The 21,148-nt window shown below is 44.1% G+C and overlaps 1 protein-coding gene across 9 annotated transcripts in view; it reads right to left on the reverse strand.

Annotated features, from left to right (window-relative positions):
• PPP3CB (protein phosphatase 3 catalytic subunit beta) overlaps positions 1–21,148 on the reverse strand; it is a 50,355-nt gene that overhangs the window by 22,028 nt on the left and 7,179 nt on the right. For all 9 annotated transcript variants that reach the window (XR_009819180.1, XR_009819179.1, XR_009819181.1 and 6 more), the window contains exons 2-8: positions 17,969–18,169; positions 9,345–9,469; positions 6,506–6,617; positions 5,983–6,128; positions 748–887; positions 581–658; positions 386–480 (exon numbers count right to left, since the gene is read on the reverse strand). Coding sequence is in view for 4 of the 9 variants with exons in the window: in XM_062001174.1 (XP_061857158.1) it covers positions 386–480; positions 581–658; positions 748–887; positions 5,983–6,128; positions 6,506–6,617; positions 9,345–9,469; positions 17,969–18,169 (897 nt within the window). In the remaining 5 variants the exon portion in view is untranslated. The remainder of the gene's footprint in view (positions 1–385; positions 481–580; positions 659–747; positions 888–5,982; positions 6,129–6,505; positions 6,618–9,344; positions 9,470–17,968; positions 18,170–21,148) is intronic.

The raw sequence follows: 21,148 nt of genomic DNA on the forward strand, positions 1-21,148 counted from the left end.
TCACTGCTCAGAGCAGTGTTGTGCTCTTTCTTGACTCCCCATCCACAGCCCTTACGCCCCGTGTCACCACAATGAGCCTCTCTGTGCTGACCACAACACAAACCTCCTCACGCACAGGCTGCTGACCAGTGCTGCCTCCCTTAGCTCACAAACTAAAGAGAACCAGGGGAGTGAGAACCCCACAGCCCAGGAAAGCCTTGCCTGACTGGAAAAGGTGTCACATCCACAAGTACTAAATTAGCACCATCTTTTACAGAGGCAATGCTTGCCCACACTTGTGCCCCGAGGGGCTCTTGCAGGGGACTGTCATTAATGGCACACGCTCCTCCCCATAGTCTAGCACAACATTTCCCGTTACATAGGGTTATTAATAACAAGTTCTTACCTTTATTATTGTAGACATCCAGGTAATTAGGTGCTGAAAAAATGGTTATTAATGATGGGAACCCCGTAGTTTGACTTTTCCTGTACATTCTGTAACTGCAAAACCAAACAAATTGTTGTACATCTTAGAGCCAGGAGCAAGCCAGCGTTATTTTCCACACCGTGAAGAACTGGTCGAAGGACACAAAGCACTTACCCTGCATCCTGTGCTTCGTGTGCTCTAATGATTGACAACAAACTATTGTTTTGCAAAAATTCACAAACCGCTGGATAGCTGTGGAAGGAAAAGAGCTGTGAGTGAAACGAGCCCTTGGGGCAGGCGGCAAGAGGCGCCACCGGCACGGCACGGCACGCGGCTCTCACCTATAAAAGTACGAGCAGCCTCGGACCGTGTTGTGACTGAAATGCTCCTGGGAGCTCTCGTTCCCAAAATCTTCCGAAGGGTCTGACCACAGTAAGTCACACATCGGGCCGAACGCTGGAGGCTCTTTGAATCTATCTAACTGTTGGAGGAAAAGGCGACAGACAGCACAGAGACTCCTTGAATACGGGAATCACGCGGTTTCACGCACCTGTTAAACTACATATCCACCAATGCCAAGAGCTTTTCAGAACAAACCCCAACCACAGCAAAGAAAAGTGGCTTCTGCATTGTTTTTTCCTCTCCTCCTCATGAAACAAGGCAGAGGCATGCCAAAAGAACCAAACCTGTTAAGAGCAATAAGACTTATTAGTTGTAAAAGGAAGGGAGACAAAGCTCCAGACTGATGGATGTGTGTAACACAAGGTCATGTTACAGACAAGGAACAAAACGGTCCTTTTTCATGCACATGCCACATCTACCAATCTGGAGACGCTACCAGGAATTAGCGAAGAGAAACAGCACAGGAAAACAGGAATTATAAAAGAAAAGCATGAATAATTAGCACTGACTAGAAGAGACTAAATATATCATTAAAAAAACCCCCACATCCCAGCTAAAAAAAGCCCTGGAACACCCGTCTCCATAATGGACTGCTTAGCAATGCAACCAAGAGGTGACTGCCTGAGCCGTCTCAGACTTCCTTCCTGCAGGCTTTGTTTCTCAGCCGTAGCCCCGGGGTGACGGGCTAGACCTATTTTGGGAGATGTCTGCTTGTTTTCTTTCCCCTAGCCGCCTCTTTACAGATTTCCACATGGAAACACCTGCCTTAGCAGCCTGCTACTTTCCTAGTGACCGCAGCGAGAAGGGGCAGAGGCAAGGAGGACAGTGCGTTTGTTAACGTAAGAGGAGGACACCCTGCTCGGGTTAAGCAGCGGTCAGCCAGGCTCTGACGTCCCAGAAAGCAAATTAAGCCATCCCAGGTTCAACACGGAGCTGATTTGATCTTTATGTAGCTGGAGTTTGTTCACAAGATGATTTTATCCAAGAAATGTAGGAACGGTTCTTTGATGGACAGCGCACTGATCTCACTTTACCTCCCATAGCAAGGAAGATGACTTTGATGGTACTAGAGAACACTTAACTCTTCGTGACAGGTTCGAAGGGAGGTTTGGTGAGCACTTGGTGAATTTGAGTCTAACGGTCCATAGGAATCCATTCAATTATGGAACCAGCAGTAGTGCCAAGCTCTCTCATGCCCTGGAAAATCAGAGCTCCCGAGGCTGCCACCTGTAACATAAGTGGAGAGGTCCAGATCTTTACAAACTCCTGCCAGGCAGTGGCAAGGCAGGTATTAACTGAAGTTGTTGTTGGAATTTATGAAGATATTCAAAATCCAGGGGTTTGCCACTTCCCACACTGGATGATAAACCCGGTATGGAATGTTTCTCCCAGGTTGAAGAAGTCAGTCCATCAACTTCTGCAAGTACCTGAATTTCTGTAGATTAAACCATCAAGTTTCTAAACCTCCAGCAATAAATTTGGGTCCTCAAGCTAACAGAAGTATGCACACAAGGGAGATTCGGTTTGCCAATTGATGTTTCCTGCAATTACAGAAGGCTGAAAGTCTAGAAAGCACTTCTGAGGCACTTTCTTGAGTTACCCGAGGACTTCCCTTATGACTTTAGCCAGTGGATAGGACGTTATGAACGAGACGTTTTGGTTGCTGCCAGAGACACGCCTCTCTCCCAAACTACCTTCTCACAGCTTTGGAACAACAAGGCAGCCACTTCACAAAGAAAGGAGGTCGGTTTGTAGAAAACCAATATACTTACATGCACAGCAACTCAGTGTCTCCTGCTCTAGCCAGCCTGCCAGCTGGCACGCCTCTCAGCACATCTCCACGTTTAAGGACATGTCACTGCCAGCTACTCAACCCAGACTGCGTGTAACAAATGACTGAAGGGTCTCTCTCCACTGGGACAGCAAGCAAGTTAACAAAGGACAAGAGTCAACTCAAAGCTCCTGTTACTGAGCAGCTGTTTGTGAATAGGCTGCGACTTTGGCAAAGCGGGATCTCAGACCAAATCGGCTCAACCTACCTCTAAACAGGATCGAGGTAACTGAGAACAACTTATATTGAAGAGTAAGGATCACTACCCCTGGTGTAACAACAGAAATGGGTGCTGCATTTTTTTAGTACAGAAGATATTGAAATTGAAACTATTTCCTAGGTGTTATGGAGCCAGGGCCACCAAGCTGAAGTGGATCACACGGATGGGCAGCTTCAGCAGCAGCGAAACCTTGGAGGCAGATTCAGGTTCAGCAAATTAAAACTCGTGAGGAGAAAGACCTTCACAGAAGTTTCACATACTTGAAGATACAGACACCGGTTTTAATTAACCTGTCCTAATTTTCCTGAGAGCTATCAGACAGCAAAGCCCTAAAAACAACGTGAAGGCGAGCCAAGGGTGGGAGTTGTTTTATAAGTTACTGAAGAAGGGGAAACCTCAGCAGACCACAGAAAAGCAGCAAGGTGTGATAAAGACAGACTCCCCATAGCATCCCCGTGGATTTCAAGGCACTTTGCTGACCAAGCCTTAACAACACCAATAACTAAACAAAAAAGTGACCATACGTTGTAAATGAGGATTTGTAAGTGTGTCTTTCTCCTTTAAGAGTCCTCACAACCTTATCTGGACACTTCTCTCCTTATAAATCACTAGCGTAAAAGAAACCAACTACATAGCACCCCTAAGCTGATGGACATGTGTCTGAGAGAGACACTTCACCAACACCAGCAGAACATTTGTGTAAACAAAGTTCAGAGAGTAAGAATCAGACAACCCCAAGTTTCACAAACTTGTGTCTTCCCAGAACCCAGAAGCACTCGCAGCAACCTTTCTGGTTAGGCTTTGCTCTCATAGCTACCACGATAGCTGTCCCTTACTGCAAACAAGTTCAAGCCAGCCAAAATAATCCCTTAATTGGTGCAGTTTCACCAGCTCCCTGAATGTCAGCGACACCAACATAAGCACAGGACTTTTCTTTCTCTCTTAGGCGACTCCTTACACTTTTTACAGGGCTGAGATTTCCCTTCTTGTGCCAGATCATTATGCCTTTTTTTGCAGAGAAGACCTCTCCTTAGTAAGAACTTCTGCTGATAAACCAGAAGGCTTGTAACGTTATACAAGTGTCTCAACTGCTTACAGAAGCCATCTCACACACCACGCTTCCACCACAAGTGTATGATCTATTCCTAGATATAAAAGGAGCATTCCACATCACCCGTTTCATTTCAATGCATTTACAGTATCAGTGCATGCCAAGCTCTAATGCAGCTACTGAAGCTGCTGCCAGCCCCTCAATAGTGCCTTTTCCAAGCCACCAGACAACTCTTTAAAAAACAAAAAAGGCCCAAAGAGCAGCTCTGATAACACTGCCTGACACTCACAGACGTGGTTTTCATCACAAGCAATACGCAATGCAGGCTTTCATATACTTATCTATAAACATGCACGCTTGTACTTCAAACTAACGCAGCCTGGAGCCTTATGGAAGCACATCTGGAAGTACAGGCCAGGATGACACAATTACCTCTTCATTAAATTTACCTGACACTTTGAAACCTGATTAGCTGCAAGACAGACTAGAGGAAGAATGAATCACAACCCTATTCTGACAGTGGCTTTCCAAAGTGGTTTCCAAACTACATTTCCTTTACGCTGAGCTTTACAAAAACCTTTGACCATGCTTCCTTCCATCTATGGTGTGAGAAGCGTTAAGGCCTTGTCAGAATGGCATCACTGACTTGCCCTGCTTGCTTGCTTCTCCTCTGCATAAGGATTTCTGTACACACATTTGCTATAAAAAAGCAACGTGCCTCTCTACATCTTCCCACTTACACCACTGAGCTTGTGAACATGCTTCCCCTCTCTGTTTCTACCATCTCCTTCTCCTCTCACATCATTCTACTTGGCAGTGTGATATCTGTAAGCAAAATAAGATGACATTCCAGCCTCTGAAAAGGTCCAGTCAGTACAAAAAAAAAATCCTGGTGAATTCAGAGATGAGATTCAACTGGACAGCAGCCTGCACATCTGAGGAGAGGCAGAAGAGAAGAATGGAACACATGGAGACAATGCTAAGAAAATGAGAGGTACAGTAAATGAAGATAAAAGACAAAACAGACCATCAACATTTATACACAATCAAACCAAACCAGGAACATGCTTTTTCCTTCTCTATGATATTTACATGTGTCTCTTGCACAGGTGCCCACGCACCTTCTTCCTCACGTGGATAAGCAACTTGTTTCTTCCATCCTCACCTACAGTCCCAAAGCTTTCTTGGAATCACTGATTTCTATTGTGAGCTGAAACCCAGCACACTTTAGCTGTTACTAATCACAATAGGAACGGGTTTGGTTTCCAAACACATCAGTCAAGGCGTCAGCTGAGTTAATGAAGATGAGTCATAAAGGAATATGCAAAAGGAAAGCGATTGGGTTTGAGGATGCTGACACCACCTCCACCTGCCAAGAGTGGTCTGTGCAAGTTCAAATCAAGTTATTAGAGACAGTCACAATCTTCTTTTCCCTTTCAATTGCACACACCACCAGTGTTCCCACTGTGTGACTCTGAACATTTGACTTTGTCCTTTGAACTGATATGCTCGGCACATTTACCGGCGAGAAGCGCTCCACAGCTCTCCCTCAAATGCCTACATCAGTCCTAAACAGCAATCTGAATTTACATTACACGTTGCACTTTCACACCCTCTTAAACCACGTGATCAAGAGAGTAAAACAACAAAGCCAGTTTCAAAGGAACAAGGGAATAAGTGAGATGGACGTTTGATATACCAAACAATTTTAAGGCTACAGTTCAGTTCTGGGAGTTTGCTAGAAAGAAACATGAAGCATTATTTCAAGTGGATGTGAAGCTCTTTGCGTGTACTACCTGTCTCAGGAAACTACGTGGGGTTCTAAGGGGGTTTGTGTGTGTTTTGCAGCAGTCCTGGCTGTCCCAGTGAGACCTGCTCACAGAAAACGCACTAGGGTAACGCAAGAGGTTTTCATTATGATACTGCTTAGCCTACATTTCAGTTCCTGATTTACACTTCTGTAAGAGATAAGAACAGAAGACAATATACTGACAGTTTCACAAAGATTACTTTGTATAGCATCATATAAATATCTGTATTTCCACTTATTTTCAAATACACAAAATACTCACTCTCCTAATGTCATCTAGTGTATTAATTTCTGGTGAAAGTCCACCATGAACACAAAGAAACTGTTGATTTAAGAGAGCAGCAAGAGGGAGACAATCAAAAGCTTCCATACAAGCATCATAGACTCTTTCTGAGTACTTTATTTTACCTGCAGGAAGGAAAATATAAAACATTAAGAAATCTGTATTAGATGAAAGCAGCAATCTAGCGGATCATAATTGTAAGAGCAAGTTACTTTGCACTCCCGATTACAGCCAAGACAGGAAAATAACCTTCCTCTCTCTGGGATTTTACAGTCAGGATTGACACACCAAAATTTACTCCATAATGTATCTTTACATTACTAAGACAGCAGTCTCCTGCATGACTTGCACTCCAAAGCCGCGCTTAACCGCAAGCAATTCTACAGAAGTCAACCTCCAAACATTGGCAAGACTTCAGTTAAACTAACAGACAAACATCTCTCAAGCAAAACGATCAGCAGCTTGGTAGTAAGCTAAGTTTACATTTCCAGAGAGTACTTACATTCTTGCTTAAAGGTAAAATACTCTGTTAGGTGTCTGCATTCATGGTTGCCTCTCAAAAGAAATAACGTGCTTGGGTAGAGAATTTTCAGGACCCACAAGTAGAGCACACACTGTTGAAAAACAAAGACAGCCAGTGAAATACACTAGTTTGTAGGAACTTGAAAAACTATTACTGAGAGACACTGAGTAAGAATGTTAACAGCTTAAAAAGCAAGTACAGCTTGACATGCCACCTTTAGACGCAGCTTTACTTCCCCCAGTCCACTTCTGGACACGAGTTATGCAAATGGCTTACTGCTTTCCTTCAACAAAAGCTGCACAGAATGCTGGGGAAATATTTCTATTTACTGGACACTCAGTAATCAAGTAAACTCAGAAGGATTATACTGCACAACACCTTCACCTGGACAAGTAACACACGTGTTTGTGCCAAAAGGCTGCTTCTACAATGCAGGTCTAAACAGTGGCTTAGTGGGACAGTTGTTAATAGAGATTGAATAAAAAACCATCACAGAACTATTCACATTAAAGTCAGGTGTATCATTTGCCTTTAAACCAAGAATGGACAGAGTAAACCCTTCCCCCCCCTCCACAAAACCAGGGAAAGCTTGTTACCCATCCAGTGCTCACGTAGCAAATTCAAAGTATTAGGTTAAGTTTCCACATCGTTATTATTGCAACATCAGCAGCGAGCAGAGTTGAGGACAGAGCTCCATGTACACCTCTTTGAGAGCCTGTTGCCTCCCACCACTCTTGAATGCTCCCAAATATACAACTCAAACTTCAGATCTCATTCTTTTCTTTTTATCTGAGCACAGAGATGTCAGAACCCCAGCAGTTTTGGACTACATTAAAGTCACCTGCAAGTTACTACTATTATTATTGTACCTAATTAAAACAAGTACTCTGAAAGCATCACTCTCCAAAGTCATTTTGCAGAGAACAGTGAGCACGTGCAGCAAGAAACAAAACAAAGGAACAATTTAAAAATACAGCAAACATGGAGAAATAGATCAAAGGCTTCTCCTGTGAAGCTGAGCTGAACTCATTACCACATCTTCCTTATCCTCTTAGTAAAAATATGCAAAACAGTGATTTTTCTAATGGTACCACTCACTCTCCAATGTCTCTACAACTCTGAAACATCCTGGTAGACTGCAAAGTCCCCAGACTCTCTGAAACCGTTTCCCAGCAGAGAGCACAGTCAGTTCCTCACAAAAAACTGCCTACCATGAAGTGAATACTTGAATTCATCTGGCAAATGTGATCGTTGTGAACTGTTTTACTTATGTCAGTTTGTCTGGAAAAATTCATAGTGGCTGACTACCTCCAAACCATTTAATGGCAACGTGGCAAAGCTCTGCCTTCCCTCCAGTGAATGGAGACGTTTCGTTACGTTGCTGAGATTTACAAGTCCTCGATGTGTTTTACCTTCCCTGTACTGGCAGGGTTATGTTTTATTATCAGATACAGACAGAATAATGTCCTGTTACTTCCAGTACAGAAGAATGTGCACACACTTATGTGAAGGACTCCATCAGCCCATCTGGGCAGCCCCTTCCAGTGCCCTGTAACCACATATGAAAACCTCTGGAGGTCAACTTAAGGTTTTGCCTTAATTAACATTTAGGAAGTTTAAGTAAGTATCCCAGTGAAGACAGAGGAGCCTTTTAAGAAGCCTGGAGGGGTTTTCAGGAGTATATTTAGCATATCTGTACACATTCCACAGGTGTCATTAGCATGACAAATATTATACTTAAATTAAAGTCACATAAGGGGAAAAAAACGAGCCTGTTCTCATTAATATATTCCAGAACACCCATTGCTCAGAGTTTTTTAATGGGTGCAATGGTTGAAAAGCTTCCACACCATGTTTTGCTGTATTAACAGAGAGTGTTGCTATGTGAATGTCCTTTTCAAGGACAATTACGCTACTTGTAATCATCAAGAACAGGCCAAGGAGATTGAATGAATCGATAGGGAATGTCTGCTGAGATTTTCTCTTAGGAATGCCTTTGAGGCAATCACTCTTGCTGCACCTTCTGTTCGTGCCCAAAAGGCACAGTGCATGCCCTGCTCACTACACACCCACACAGGCTACTTGAACAGCACCACTGCAATACAGAAACCAAGTACCACACACCACAACTTGCAAAATACTGTTTCAGTGGTATGCCACTCTATTAGATTTGGTATCTGTGAAGAGATCCCAAGCTGAGGCACTTCCCAAGCTGGTTTCAACTTAAAAACCCCAGCTCTGAAACTAATGCACACGAATCTGTGAGTATCTGTGGAATGCAGCACGCTGGAAAAACATGCTGAACATTTAAAACATGACTTTAATTCAAAGTACCTGAAAAGTGAATGGCAGAAAGGCAGGTCATCCACAGGGAATATCTGTAACCACCCCCAGAATTTAGCAAAGAAAGCTATCAATAATTGTTAGAAGACACTTGATCTACTATTTGATTTGAATCTACTTTACACTGAGCTACAATACATTAAAAGACTCTGTAGTCATGACTCACCTGTTCTCCAAAAACATATAAACACCTTCCTGCATATCCCCAGGGGAGCAGGATTGTGTCTAATAATGCTCTAGAATTCAACTTTAACTAAAGAAAGTGGAGGAAAAATGAGTAAATCTGGTGACTTCAACAGGACAGTCCGAATGGTTGGTCCATATCCTCCTGGAGACAGGCTTTTGTCAGGGGAGAGGGCACAGCAAGCAAGAACACAGTCACATCTTAAAGCAGACCTACAGTTTCATTTCAAAGCCCCTGTGAAAGCGTGCTTATAGAAAAACGTAGGACAAGACAGATTATACAGGCAGTTACCTCTATACTAAAATAACCTCTGTCTACATAGTCACCGAGGAAGAGGTATCTTGTGTTAGCAGGCGATCCTCCCACTTCAAACAGCTTCATTAGATCAAAGAACTGGCCATGAATATCACCACACACTGCAAGCAAAAACGGTGTTCACATTAATCAAAAGAGACCCAACAGGAAAGTCACTGTTATAGACAAGCAAACAGCCACCAAGCACTTCTGACTCGGAGGAGGGGAGGCAGAAAGCAGGAATCACACAGAGTCCCCAAGCTGCCTCCTTTGCTCTTCATTAAGACATTGTCCTCACTACCTGTGACAACACCAATAGGCTTGTTTGGAGTCTAGCAGATTGTGGAGCACTGTTCAAACACAGTCAGTGCACTGAGCATCGAGGTCTTGCAAGCTGTCAGCAGCTCTCTGCTGTCCCTCCCACCCCCTCAGTGTGCTTATTGGAAGATGCCTGCTGCTTTGCAACAGCATGCTGTGTCCACTGTTTGTCTCGGGCTGACATCCCTCTCAACATCATCTTATCTTCTCTCTGCTCCATTTCTCTTCTCCTCCAAATAACTACGATCACCATTTCAACAGTGGACTTTGTAGGCACAGACGTAGCTTGGACCAGCCAGCTTGAATAAAGATGGTAGGGATAAGTTAATGCAGCTGGCATGCTACTTCAGAAACAGGTGCTGCAAGTTAATCAATTGGGCCCTGGGTGATCTCATGGGCAGAAGCAGCATATAAGGAGGTAGCTAGCAAAGGAAGGGTGGCTTCGAGTCAACTCTGGTGGTTGTACTGTGTTGCCCCTGTACGTCTCTGCACGTGCATTACTTAGACCCTCTACGTCTTTGAGTGATTATTGCCTTCACAACAACAACATTTGGTGACCCCGACGTGATTCGCTGAATCGGTTGGATCAAGAACCCTCGGCAGAAAAGCACTTGGATTTCTGCTGGAAAAGGCAAGTAATCTGAGCAAACTGATATAATGGGAAAAATGCTAAGCAAAGAGGAAAGTCCTATTGACACCCTCCAGCATATCCTTGCGGAAAAAGGATTCAATTATGAAAGAGAGCCTTTGCTAAGGCTTGTAAGATGGGGACAGGAAGTGGGTCTCTTTGCTTCCCCCCAAGAAGTGTATGAAAAAGGACACTGGGAACAGCTAGGAGACATGTTGAATAATGCTATCGGCTTGTGTAAATTGGTATCATCCATTATACACCAGCTAGAAGCTGAGCGTGCTGCCGCTGCTGCCATGAAAGCAGAAGCTGCTGCACCATCTGCGTTCCCGGTGGATGCTAAAAGATTCTTTGGAGGTGGTGACTTTATAGTGCCATCGGCTCCACCTCTAGAAGAAAATACTCAGAGATTCTTTGGAGGGGATAATGTCGTAATACCCTCGGCTCCACCTCTGGAAGAGGAGAGCATGGATGTGAGCCCACCTCCCCCAGAACCCCCTAGAGCACCGTTCCAGGAGCCGAATACACACATTGCTTCTCCTCCCCTCCCACCCACCCTTCACCATCCTGCCCCATCCCACCCTTCTGCTATACCTGAAGGAGTACCTAACAGAGAACGGAAGGTACGTTTTACAAATGATATGCCGTTGCCCCTGAGCTCATCAATCCCTGAGTGTATTCCTCTGCCATCATCACCCCCAACTTCTAGTGAAGATCAACAAAGACAATTATTAAAGGAAGAGTTAATACAACATGGAGAAGATATGAAACACACTTTGGCCCAGCTGGAGGAACTGATAGAAAAACCAAAAGCAACAGCTAATCAGCTGTTGGAACGAATTAATGAATTAACCAAAACAAAGATTAAAGTTTCATCCCCACAGGTACTCAGAGATCCTCGTCCAGATGATTATGATCCGGCTAAGAAATGGAGAGGCCTCATACGTGATGCGGTAATCGAAGGCGAATTTATTCCGCAAGCCTTTCCAGTAATAACAGCACAAAGAAAACGACAATGGGCACCTTTAGATTGGAAATTGGTAAGAGAAGGCCAGAAAGCAGTAATGCAATATGGCTTGTCCAACCCATACGTTCAGACATTACTAGATCATATTTTTGCCAGTGGGTTAATGACTCCATTTGACTGCCGGAAGCTTGCAGAAACTTTCCTGAAGCCCACTCAGGTATTATTATGGGAGTCTGAATGGGAAAAAAGAGTTGATCTGACGGTGGTGGAAAACATGGACTTACAACAGGGAGATCCGCGGCGAGTTGTCACAGCAGACATGATGCTGGGTAAAGGAGCATTCGCTGATCCTCAGGTACAAGCCCGGCTGCATGAAGCTATCTTGCAGCAAACACAGACACTGGCACGTCAAGCATTTAAGATTGTTCCTGATATGGGAGTGCCAGTTCCCTCATATACAACTATTATTCAAAAACCTAATGAGCCTTTCATGACCTTCTTAGACCGTCTAAGAGCAGCTCTGGATCGTGTACCAAACATGTCGGCTGAAGTCAAGGCGGAAATAGGATTACACTTAGCAGTTGCTAACGCTAATCATGACTGCAAAAAGATCCTGCAGGCTCTCCCGCGGACAGCAACTTTGGTCGACATGATAGAAGCCTGCTCTAGGGTAGGATCGTCAGCACATTTAGCTGAGGCAATGGCAACAGCATTGAAACCTTTAGTTCAAGCCCACAAAGGAGATCGGAGGCCAAAGTGCTTTAACTGTGGAAAAATAGGACACGTGAAAAATCAATGTCGGTCCAGACCATTGGTATGGACAAACAGCTCCGCCAGGCCATCTGGGTCCAATGGCAGATTTCACGGTAATTGTTACAGATGTGGCAAGTTTGGCCATAGAGCCACTGAGTGCCGCTCTCGAGTGGCCAGACAAACAATGCATAAGGGAAACGGGTTGACGAGCGCAAAAAGGGCGAGCGCGATGACACAAAAACGCCCTTCAACACCAAGAGCTGCCTGGATGGCCTCAGATCAGCCACTGCAGGAAGCGCAGGAGTGGATGTGGAAACAGCAGTAGATGTAACCATCCACAACACAGAGGTAACAATTATCTCCTCTAACGTTAATGGACCCCTTGGCTATGGATTAAGCGCTTTGCTTTTAGGACGGTCATCGGCCTCTCGACAGGGTATTTTTGTGCTCCCCGGTGTAATTGATGCAGACTATGAAGGAAATATTGGAATAATGGTTAAAGTTTGGCAGCCACCAGTTCATATACCTAAAGGAACTAAAATAGCGCAATTAGTTCCTTTCAGAGCTAAAGTTCCTTTCGCAGGAAGTCGTAAGCGTCGAGACGGTGGTTTTGGATCCACTGGAGTACCTGAGGTAAGACTGGCGGTGCCGCTTTCACAGGGAAAGCCCACTCAGACGGTTGTATTCCAACATCCAAATGGTGAACACATGGTTGGGTACAACACATTACTAGATACGGGAGCAGATGTTACTATTGTCCCATTATCCTATTGGCCAAAAAGCTGGCCTTTAGAGAATTTAGACACCCCTGTCGTTGGAGTAGGAGGAATACAGATGACAAAAATTAGCACAGACCTGATTTCGGTATGTATACAGGGCGAAGAGAATAGATGTGTGCAAATTAGGCCCTATGTAATGAATACTTCAGTTTGGCTTTTGGGTAGAGACGCCTTAAGCCAAATGGGCTTTCGTTTGTCAAATGAAAATTTTTAATGGCGGCCATTGATGGGCGACCAATCCTGAAGTTAACCTGGCTAACAAATAAACCAGTTTGGATTGATCAATGGCCGCTAAGCAAAGAAAAGCTCGCCCACATTCATGAATTAGTAAATGAACAACTAGAGAAGGGTCATATTAAGCCATCCACCAGTCCATGGAATACACCAATTTTTACTATCCCTAAAAAATCAGGGAGGTGGAGGCTGTTACATGATTTAAGAGCTGTTAATGCAGTGATGCAGGACATGGGTGCTTTACAGCCAGGATTACCCTCTCCTGCAATGCTTCCAAAAGAGTGGCCCCTGTTGGTGATTGACTTAAAGGACTGTTTTTTCACAATTCCCTTACATGAGGATGACAGTGAGAAGTTTGCCTTTACAGTACCATCGATTAACAAACAAGAGCCAGCAAAACGATACCAATGGACTGTTTTACCTCAGGGAATGAAGAACTCACCAACTATTTGTCAAACTTATGTTTCCTGGGCGCTGGCACCTCTGCGCAAAAAATACCCTCGTGTCTTATTTTACCATTATATGGATGATATCTTGATTGCAGGAAAAGACCTGGACCAGCATCGCATTCTACAAGAAGTGAACCGACAGTTAAGCAACTCCGGGTTGGTGATCGCGCCAGAGAAGGTACAAATGCACGCCTCTTGGAAATATTTAGGTAATATTATCACTGATGCGCGCATTTATCCTCAGAAGGTGGCAATTAAAACAGATATTGCTAACTTAACAGACGTTCAAAAGCTGATAGGTGATATCCAATGGGTACGAACCATATGTGGTATCACAAATGAGGATCTTGCGCCACTAATGCCTTTGTTAAAGGGCTCAGTAGAGGCTGATAGTGCGCGAAGACTGTCTCGGCAGCAAATCCAAGCAATAGAAAAAATAGGAAGCAAGATAGTCAATAACTACAGTCACCGATATGATCCTGACTTGTCAATTAACATTGCTGTGATAAGTCAAAACCAGCATGTAATGGCAATCTTGATGCAATGGGATTCAGTAGCGAAAGACCCATTGAGGATCTTGGAGTGGATATTTTTGCCATATAATTTACAAAAAACAATTACCACAAGGCTTGAGGCAATTGCAAAAATAATAGTTAAGGCCAGGAAACGTCTGCTGGAAATAGCAGGGATTGAGGCAGACATCATTTTCGTTCCTCTCACAGATGAGTTCTTGAACTGGGCACTGCAACAATCTGATGAATTACAGTGGGCCTTATTGTCATATCCAGGAACTATAAATAATCATTATCCGGCCCATAAATTGTTCTCTGTTAAATTTCAAATGGAAGACCGGCCGTTGAGATCAGCAGTACCCGTTAAAGGCCTGACTGTTTTTACCGACGCCAGTAAGATCCAAGCCAAAGCAGGAGTGGTTTGGTGGGAAAATGGAAAATGGCAAAATCTAACTGTCCACTCCCCAGGCAGTTCAGTTCAACTGCTGGAACTGATGGCTGTAGTTAAAACTTTTGAGAAATGGTCAGACGTCCCATTAAACATCATCTCCGATTCCCTCTATGTGGTCGATGCTGTCACTCGATTAGAGAGAGCGCTGTTGAAAGAAATCTCTAATCAGAATCTGTATAACTTATTTCTGAGACTCTGGCATCAGATAAATGAACGGCAAACTGCTTATTATATTGGACATATTCGAAGCCATTCGGGCTTAAAAGATGGCCTATCAGTTGGCAATGAAATTGTTGACAGGATAGTGGCAGCTCCTTTATTGATACCTACGGGGCCAATAATTGACAAATTTTCTCAAGCCCGAAGATCGCACGATTTTTTTCATCAAAGTGCGAAAATGCTGGCAAAGCAGTTTGACCTGACTATATCGGACGCTCAGGGTATTGTTTCCACGTGCCCTGCATGCCAGAATCAGATCGGCCTAGGAGTAGGAGTCAATCCCAGGGGTCTGGCACCATTAGGTATATGGCAATCAGATATCACTGTCTATGCTCCTTTTGGGCGATTTAAACGTATACATGTCACTATTGATACTTATTCAGCCATGGTTTGGGCCACAGCCTTAACTAGTGACAGTTCTCGAGACGTCATAAGACATTGGAGGAGTTGCTTTGCTGTCCTTGGTGTTCCAAGAGAGATAAAAACTGATAATGGCTCGGGATACATAGCCAGTAAAACACGTAAGTTTCTAAACTTATGGGGTGTTAAACATACTACTGGAATCCCAGGAAATTCCACCGGTCAAGCCATTATTGAACGGACACATCAAACCTTAAAAGGCCTTCTAGAAAAACAAAAAACGGGGGAAGAGGGGGTGAGTCCTCAAGACAGACTAATGAAAGCCCTTTATACAATGAATCATCTCAGAATTGTGGCAAACCGGAATGAACCACCGGCATTAACACACTTTGCCCAAATGAGTCGGGATTTGGATTTTACTGACAAACCTAAAGTTTGGTATAAGAATCCCACTACTGGAGAGTGGCAAGGACCTGCAGATCTGTTAACGTGGGGAAGAGGCTATGCTTGTGTCATTACAGATCAAGGTCCCCGATGGATTCCGGCAAAATGGATCAAGCCACATCAACAGAAAGGACTTAACTGTAAGACCAATGGAAAAAACAATCTTGAGGAAAGAACCAAGTGATCCACCCTCAATCCATCACTCTATTAAAATGTAAACCCTCGCAACTGTGGCACCACTTAGGCTGCTGTAAATTCCTTCAGCTATAAAAGAATTAAAGAACTTAAGATGACCAACAGATGAAGAGATACTTCCATCTTATTGATAATGCTCACAGATCAGCATGCTAAAGGATCTGAAGAAAAGTCCAGAACTACATCAGGAAAAAGAAATATCAGTGGAGCTACCAAGACCTCATCCCTTCCTGCCAGTGTGCGTCCCTCCTACCAACACATATCAGATTGTTTATTTTGACTTTATGGATTTCTGTATTGTATTGTTCAGCGATGTAGCTGTTATTGACCTTTTGTTGTAAACTCATGGCCATGGGTAAAAATATTTATGTTTTCTTCATGTACCTTTAATTCTGAAATGTGTTGCTAAAGGCTGGCTGGTTCAAAAAAGAAAAAGGGGGGAATTGTAGGCACAGACGTAGCTTGGACCAGCCAGCTTGAATAAAGATGGTAGGGATAAGTTAATGCAGCTGGCATGCTACTTCAGAAACAGGTGCTGCAAGTTAATCAATTGGGCCCTGGGTGATCTCATGGGCAGAAGCAGCATATAAGGAGGTAGCTAGCAAAGGAAGGGTGGCTTCGAGTCAACTCTGGTGGTTGTACTGTGTTGCCCCTGTACGTCTCTGCACGTGCATTACTTAGACCCTCTACGTCTTTGAGTGATTATTGCCTTCACAACAACAACAGGACTTGTGTTTTTAGAATATGAGACAGGGCAAGACCAGTGGTCAGCAACCTAAGGCAGAAGGGCCAAAGACAGCAGATGGGAAGACTTTGAAGAGCATACATCAAAGCCAGGTCATCTGACAGTTTAAACCCAAATGGATGGAAGAGGCAACCGCTCTTAATTCCTCCTTCCCACAGTAGATCCCAGCTCAGGAGCTGCCTTCTCGCTTCTGGGTGAGGCATTGCTGGCAACACTTAACAGGAATCTGAGAGGCTACGCCTTCCATTGATGCAACTGCCACTGGCTGGCCAACAAACAGCATCTTCCAGCTTCTCAGAGTTTACCACTAAAAGGTTTTTGGGAAAAAATAAGTGGTTCTAATTTTGGAAAGCAATATTGGCTATGGCATACCACACTTTACAGGCTGCCATGCCTTTGGAGCACATCATTTGTCATCACCACCTACAAAATATTAGACTAAACAGAATGCACCTGCTTTATGTCACTTTCCTTAAGATTTCTACCCAAACGCTGCAGGAACTTTCCTGCTTTTGCAGCTGCCAATGCACCAGCACCAAGCAAATGAAACAGAAAAATCTGAAACACATGGACAACACTGTGGTTTGGAGCTTCATCTGGAGCTCCAAAAGAGTCTGAGTTCCTGGGGTCACCTGGTGCTTTCCACCACTTCAAACACCCTTCCTAAAAAACTCGCACTGTTTGAATGTTTTCAGGTACCCAGCACTAACAAAGCAAAGCAAGCTGATGCCTTTACTTTGTATAGGAGAAAATCTAATTTGAACACAAAGCCCAAATGTACTTTCATTACAACAGGTAAGAGATGTGCAATGTAAACTATTTCCCATGGGCCTGGATTGTTTATGAATAAAACTACTGAAGGACACCAACTGCACCTTTCACAGAATCACAGCATCTTAAGGACTGGAAGGGACCTCGAAAGGTCATCCAGTCCAACCCCCCTGCCAGGGCAGGACCGCCTAGAGCAGCCTGACAATAGAAACACAACTAGTTAAACCATAAAGACACTCCCAGACACCCCAAGAGTCACTTTTGTATCACAGCGGACCTGGTCCTGGGGTGTCAGAAACCTTTCAGCATGTTCCAGTAGTGCTAACCTCACAAGAGCAGGGGTTTACATGTAACCACCAGCCTCACCTACAGAGGAACTACGAAGGTGTGTTTCTCACTCAGGACTCGAGTTCACAAGATGTGCTTCACACCACAGCAGTTTGCTTCGCTTCACATGCCTCGATCTCAGGATAATCCCGAGCTCATTCTCCTGGTCCAGGCAGATGTCCTTACTCCCACTCACAGCATTGCAGGAATTAGGAATCCAGAATCCATCAGCATGCAACAACTTTCTGCTTTGTCATTTTAACCCCAGTCACCCTACTGTTGTTCCAACAGGTTCAATGCCTCAGCTTTGCAAAACAATATGCAGACTGTTTTTTCATAGCGTTTGAGTAGTTAAGCAAATGCAGCTGTGAGGGGTAACACTATAAAGACACCTTCTTCTAGCAATCTCTAGGACAAACTTTGCTACTGAAAAAAACGAATCCTGAGTGAAGTTGCCCGGCAATATTACCTGTAATTGGAGCTTCAACTTCTATCATAGTTTTTTCCCTCCGCAATATTGCAGCACCCTCATTGATGATTCTAAGTGCAATTTCTTCATCCACTCGACCTTCTTTTATCAAGTGGTTCTTCAAAATGTCAACCCTTGGTCTCCCATCTGTGTCAAACACTTCTTCAGACGTCAAGCGATGCGTTGGTGGGAAAGGGACAGCTAGGATTTAAAGAGAAGGAACAGCAGTTGTAACAATGCTCTTGTGAAAATCCACCCCAGCAAGGGCTGGCTCTGTCACGGGGCAGCTGCTCTACAAAGCAGCTCAAACAACTCGATGACACCATTAAAAGCTGGATGGAATAGTTCTACCTGTGTATATGTTTAAAGAAAACCCTGACATCTATAACGTGCAAGCTTGGAGAAACTGTCAGATAGAGCCAGAAGGCACAATAGCATGCAAAACATTGGGAAGAGTCAAAACTGCCTTTGCAAAGGGACATCATAGAATCTTAAGGGCTGGAAGGGACCTGGGAAGCTCATCCAGTGCAACCCCCCAGCCAGGGCAGGACCACCCAGAGCAGGTCACACAGGAACTCAACAAAACAAATCCAAAAGCAGCAAGAAAAGGATACAATACTTTTTATTAAAGGGACTAAGAAATAAAAGGCAGTAACAGCCACCTCCTGGACAGGACGACAGTCACCTGAGAAGCCCCACTAATAAATTCATCAGCTACTCTGGACAGTAATTCCAGGCAAAGAAGAAGAGGGCAGGCTATGGAGAGCTGCAGAAGCCATCCATGCTACCGAGTGGCTCAGCAAGGCGTGACACGTTAAGTACCAACGAGCGCAAATCAATGAAGGAAAGAAATCCCGACTCCACGTGTAACAGTAACACACTCTGAAACTACCACACTGCTGCTCAGAAGCAAAGTCTTTCCTGCAGTTCCAGGAACATCCCAGATGCTGACAAGTCACAGACACGCAGAAAACCGAATGTCAAGGATTACCAGCAAACGGAACACAAAGCCAAGACCCCGCCGTACGGCTGATAAACTCTGGTGTGCAGCTCTGGCCTGCACACTCTTTCCTCTCACTAAAACAAAGAATAACTTAAAAAGCCTTCGAGGAACAACAGTGGAAATCAAAGAGCTGTTTAAAACCAGAAGTGTGTCTCTGAAAAGAGAAGCCCATCGTTCCAAGAGAAACTCAGCTATTAGAAGCACTTAACTACGCCCATGCAAGCGCCAGTTCTTGCACTCACTAGTTTCCTGACCTCGACTTTCCAGCCCTAGTATTCCCTTCTTTTTTATTGCATTATTTGGAAGTTTATATCAATCTGCACATCAATCAGTTGCCAGGCCACTTCCTCCCCTGCTTTCATCAACATATTATTTCAGTTTGTCTATCAAGTTACACTTTCTGGGGGGATCCAGGAACTGATGTTTGTGTCCAGTGTTCCAAAAGAAACGTCTGAAAAGACCTGAATCAAAATACTCACAGAGCTTTCATTAGGAGCTCTGCATGGCCAGGGCCTACCCACAAACCCCGTGTTAGCATCACAAGTAGCTAAGCATCTGGAAAGTTGTATTTGCCTCACGAAGGAAACAAAGTCCTAAAACCAGCTCCTCGGTGTTGAACAGCTTTTTTTTTCCACACAACACATGTCTTTTCCTATTGCTCAAGGAGGTTTTGTTTGGTTGGTTCAGGATCATCTCCAGACAAGGCAGAACAGAACATGGCTACAGATTTTATCTGCGCTGCCCAGCTGAAGGAGGCACTAACGCTTACTGTGAGAACTGTTGCTTTCCATTTTATACTCCCGTTTTTGTCTCAAACGCTGTGCCAGAGCTCCTACCTTTGAAAAATATTGCACATAACATCTTTTAATAGGTTAAAGATGATAATGTTCGAAGCATGTAGACAATTCTGCAAACTAAGGGGTTTAATTAAACCTTTGATGAAGTAGCAAATGGAATGTTACAGCCTAAGGAGAAAGAATTGCGGCACGATGTGTTCCAAGACAGAAATATAACCCATGTTGCAAAGTCTTTGTGCATAACCTGCGCTCCTGGGACTGTAAGGGAATGGTAATTAAGAGGAATTACCCTTAGGAAATAACATGGTGTTGGCCATGAAAGGATTCCCTTCTTCCATTCCCAGCAAAGCTAAGCAACAGAAAAGCATTTCGAGATGAATCCCTAAAGCAACACACACCGCAGGAAAAATAAGAGACTCTATCCTATTAGTGAAAGTACAGATGTTGGTAACAAAGACAACACACCATGACTCATGATCTCTAAACCAAATCATTGCTTCCTAATCAAAACTACCCAATTTCCCTTTCCAAATACAGGCAGAGGATATTGTTTGAACTGCGCTGACTGAACTGCAACGCTGGGAACCAAACGACGAGTAGCTGTGGGGATTGGTTAGCAACGTGGGGTTGATTACCACCTGTACATGCATTTACAAAGAACTAAATACCCCCTTCACACAGAGAGCAAAAGCAAAACCTCTAAACCGAGCTCTGCCCTGACTTTCTACACGAGAGCCGTGAGTTAGCACCAGTCTGAAGGGATAAATGCACAGGGTATCCTAAAGAGGTTCAAAAGCAGAGAAGCTCCATGAGTGTGACACCGTAGCCAATGCAATAATCCCTGCTGAGAGGTGCAGTATGGCAGCTGACACAAACACCCTACTTCCACACCCAAGGCAGAGCTCACATTGCCTAGTAACAGTACAACAGTAGCTGCTTACAATATCCTACATGGAGATGTGGTAAATTTAAACCACACTGATACATGTGCCCATTTTAACAACCCTGGTTAAATCTGGCTCCTTTCAGAGACCCTGTTGAAACAAGCTGAAGAAACAAGATGAGATCAGAGCTTCTGGACCAATGTGGGGAAAAAGTATCAGGCACCAAGCGTCCAAGGCACTGTACTTCCACAAACAAAGCAGTTTCTGCTCTCAAGACCTTAAGATTGATACAGTTGTTTTTCTCTCTGACAGTGACATTTCTTCCCCTGTCATCAGGAGCCCACGACGTGGCTCCATGGACTCAGCTTTGGCTGTGAAAGCATTCTCAACGTTCCAGATTTCACTTTCAGTTCTAAGAGTGGTTTTGATTTCAAAGACAAAGCCTTAGCTCAGGTTTCTGAGGTTACTAAACACAGACATTGTGTTTGTAAAGAGC

Source organism: Colius striatus, chromosome 8, assembly GCF_028858725.1.
Source record: "Colius striatus isolate bColStr4 chromosome 8, bColStr4.1.hap1, whole genome shotgun sequence".
NCBI classification, from domain to species: Eukaryota; Metazoa; Chordata; class Aves; order Coliiformes; family Coliidae; genus Colius; species Colius striatus.